The 3,230-nt window shown below is 40.2% G+C and overlaps 1 protein-coding gene across 1 annotated transcript; it reads right to left on the bottom strand.

Annotated features, from left to right (window-relative positions):
- Window positions 1–1,943: 1,943 nt before the first annotated feature.
- LOC136175998 (olfactory receptor 4C12-like) lies at window positions 1,944–2,873 on the bottom strand. Its single transcript, XM_065946172.1, has one exon. The coding sequence runs from the start codon at window positions 2,871–2,873 to the stop codon at window positions 1,944–1,946; it is 930 nt and encodes a 309-aa protein (XP_065802244.1).
- Between the last annotated feature and the right edge of the window lie 357 nt (window positions 2,874–3,230).

Raw genomic sequence — 3,230 nt, 5'->3', positions numbered from 1 at the left:
AATGAGTTGCCATTTACTTCTCCAGGACATCTTCCTGACCCAGGGATTGAACCTGGGTCTCCTGCATTGCAGGTGGATAATTTACTGATGAGCCAGCTAGGAAGCCATCTAAGAATCCATAAGAAGGAAAATTAGAAAGTATTTCTAACAGAATAATTCACTAAAAATTTTGATAATAGTTCCATTTATTCTGCCACCTATTATTACTACTGAAAGTCTAGAAAGTGTATTATCTTAGTGATTAAAAAAAATTAATGAGGCTTGAAACTTTTGATCCAATTCTGAGAAATACTATGTTGTAAAAAAAAAAAAAAAAAACCCAGGAAATTAACATGTGATACAGTATTATTAATTAAAGTACAGATTTTGTTCAAATTCCCAAAATTTTATGCTAGTTCCCATTAGTTGTTTTCATACCTTTAAAAATTTCACATTCTATTTAGTTGCATTGAGCAGCTTCAGCTGCATGCAACAGATTCTGATAAATTCTCTTTTCATTTTTTTTATTCTGTTACAGAGCTAAAAGTTTAAATAACAAAGATGCATAAATCTGTTCAAAATAACCACCCGCAAGTGATTGTGCATCTTTACTGAAAGGATTAATGAGATCAGTGATCACTCGGTCAGTTGGTCAGTGTTATCTGACTTTTTTGCAACCTCATGGGCTGTAGCCCACAAACTCCTCTGTCCCTGGAATTATCCAGGCAAGAATACTGGAGTGGGTTGTGTTTTCTGCCAACCTTGCTCCACCTACACCCAAAATGGGTTTTTCTGCTTGCCACTCAAGGTCATAGTTTCTTGTTCATGAGTCTCAGGCAACCAGCACTGCAGTGAAAGGCTCCATCTCGCCAGCCCCAGAAACATTTCATGCCTGCCAGCCTCTCTTCAGTCATCATGAATTATTTCTTACCCAAGTCAACCCAGTTAAAATTTTCCACCATTCAATGGGCAACAACTACACCTTCTCCATAAGACTAGAATCCCAACATTCTAAATATGTTACTTCCTTGTAAATTCATCTCTCAGCCCCAGGTCCTTCTTTAGAGAGCTCATTACACCCTGTTATAATTAATAGTTGTTTTCATTTAGTCACTAAGTCGTATCTGACTCCCTTGCAACTCCATGGATTGTAGTCCACCAGGCCACTCTGTCAATGAGATTTCCAAGCAAGTGTACTGGAGCGGGTTTTCCTTTCCTTCTCCAGGGGATCTTCCCAACCCAGGGGTCGAATCCATGTCTCCTGCACTGGGAAGAGAATTTTTACTACCCAGCCACCAAGGAAGCCCTTTGTAGTTAATACCCTGATACAATCATTTATTGTATGTGAAGTCTTTCTATTCAAACTGTACTGTGGTCTGTCTCCTGGCTGGACTTAAACTGATACCATATGTAAAATAACAAACACAATGCCAGCCCTGTAAGCATTTAAGAAATACTATTTCTTTTCACTGCACAACAAAGATTCAATGAACAAGAAAATTCCACAAAAGAATTTATATTGAGTTCAAAACAAAAGAATATGTTTAACATTTTATTTTCAATAATTGGTGGTAACCAACATCTCTATGTTACATAATAAGACAATGTGAATACCAATCCAATATTCTGGGTTCGTAGCTTGTAACTTCTGAAGACATTTGAGATAATCGGATAAAAGATAAACATTGATTAGAAAGCATTAAGTTGTGATGAGGAGAGTCTGGGATGGGAGAAAGTAAACCTGGATTCCAGTCTAAACAAGATCTGTGCTTAAGTTGTTGTTCAGTCCCTAAGTCCAATACTTTGCAACCTCATGGACTGCAGCATGCCAGGCTATTCCGTCATTCAGGGCTATCTGCAGTTATTATTCAGTCCCTTTTAGAGTCAATGTATTCATCTATAGATCAAGAGGCTTGAATGAGATTATCTGTTTTACTTCTATCTATAAAGCTCAGTGAATCTCTTTAATCACTATCTGCTGTCACTTTCTTTCTCCAGAGTTTCTTCATAGCATGTTTAACCTCAGCATTTCTGAGGGTATAGATTAAAGGATTTAACATAAGGGCCACCATAGTGTAAAAGACAGCAACAGCTTTATCAATGGGCAGAGTGGTGGCTGGGCGAAGATACACAAACACACAGGGCACAAAAGACAACACAACCACCGTGATGTGAGAGCCACATGTAGAAAGGGCTCTGCGTCTCCCCTGCAAACTGTGAGCCCTCAGGGAGCGCAAGATGACCACATAGGAGACCAACAGGAGAAGGAGGCTTAACAGGCAGATGAACCCACTGTTGGCAGCAACAAAGAGACCAAGGATGTGGGTGTCCACGCAGACAAGCTTCAACAAAGGGTACAGGTCACACATGAAGTGGTCTATGACACTGGGGCCACAGAAGGGCAGCTGGGCTGTAAAGAGGATCTGAACGCTTGCGTGGAGAAACCCTCCGGTCCAGGCCACCTCCAGCAGGAGCAGGCACAGCCTGCGGCTCACGATGGCCGTGTAGCGCAGAGGCCTGCAGATGGCCACGTAGCGGTCATAGGCCATCTCCGTCAGCAGGATGATCTCAGCAGCACCAAAAACGTGTTCTGCATAGACCTGAGCCATACAGCCATGAAAGGAGATTGTCTTGAGCTCATGAAGGGAGTCCACAATCAACTTAGGAGCCGAAGAAGAAGAGTAAATTGTGTCTATCAAGGAAAGGTGGGTCAGGAAGAAGTACATGGGGGAGTTCAGAGCCTGGCTAGTGGTGATGGTGACCACAATGAGCAGGTTGCCTGAGAGGGTTACCATGTACAAGACCAAGAACACCACAAACACTACCTTTTGCATTTGGGGGTCCTGTGTAAGACCTACCAGAATGAACACAGTCACATTCCTTTCATGCTCCATCTATGTGGCATGGTTAATAATACCTCTGTCAAGGAACACTTTACCTTTAAAAAAGAAAGAAAGAAAAAGGGAATATAAAAGAATGAATTACTACAAAATACTACCTTTTAACAGTACTCTGACAATATCACAAATGATTCCTTCTTTTCCCCAAACTATCTAGGAACTCATGCACCAAAATTTCTCTTAATTGACTCTCTTAGATTTTTTTTTACATTTTTTAATAGCTATCAAAATTCTGGAGCTTACATTACTAATTTTAATTGGAAAATAAATATAACTTACATGTTATTTTTTTCCCTTGGAGGCCTTAGGTTGAAACAATGAATTTTTTAATTGAATGGTATATGTATGGGA

The sequence above is a fragment of the Muntiacus reevesi genome, chromosome 9 (genome assembly GCF_963930625.1).
Source record: "Muntiacus reevesi chromosome 9, mMunRee1.1, whole genome shotgun sequence".
Classification (NCBI taxonomy): Eukaryota; Metazoa; Chordata; class Mammalia; order Artiodactyla; family Cervidae; genus Muntiacus; species Muntiacus reevesi.
The sequence above is the reverse complement of the archived record's forward strand: the minus strand, read 5'-3'. Positions and strand labels throughout refer to the sequence as shown.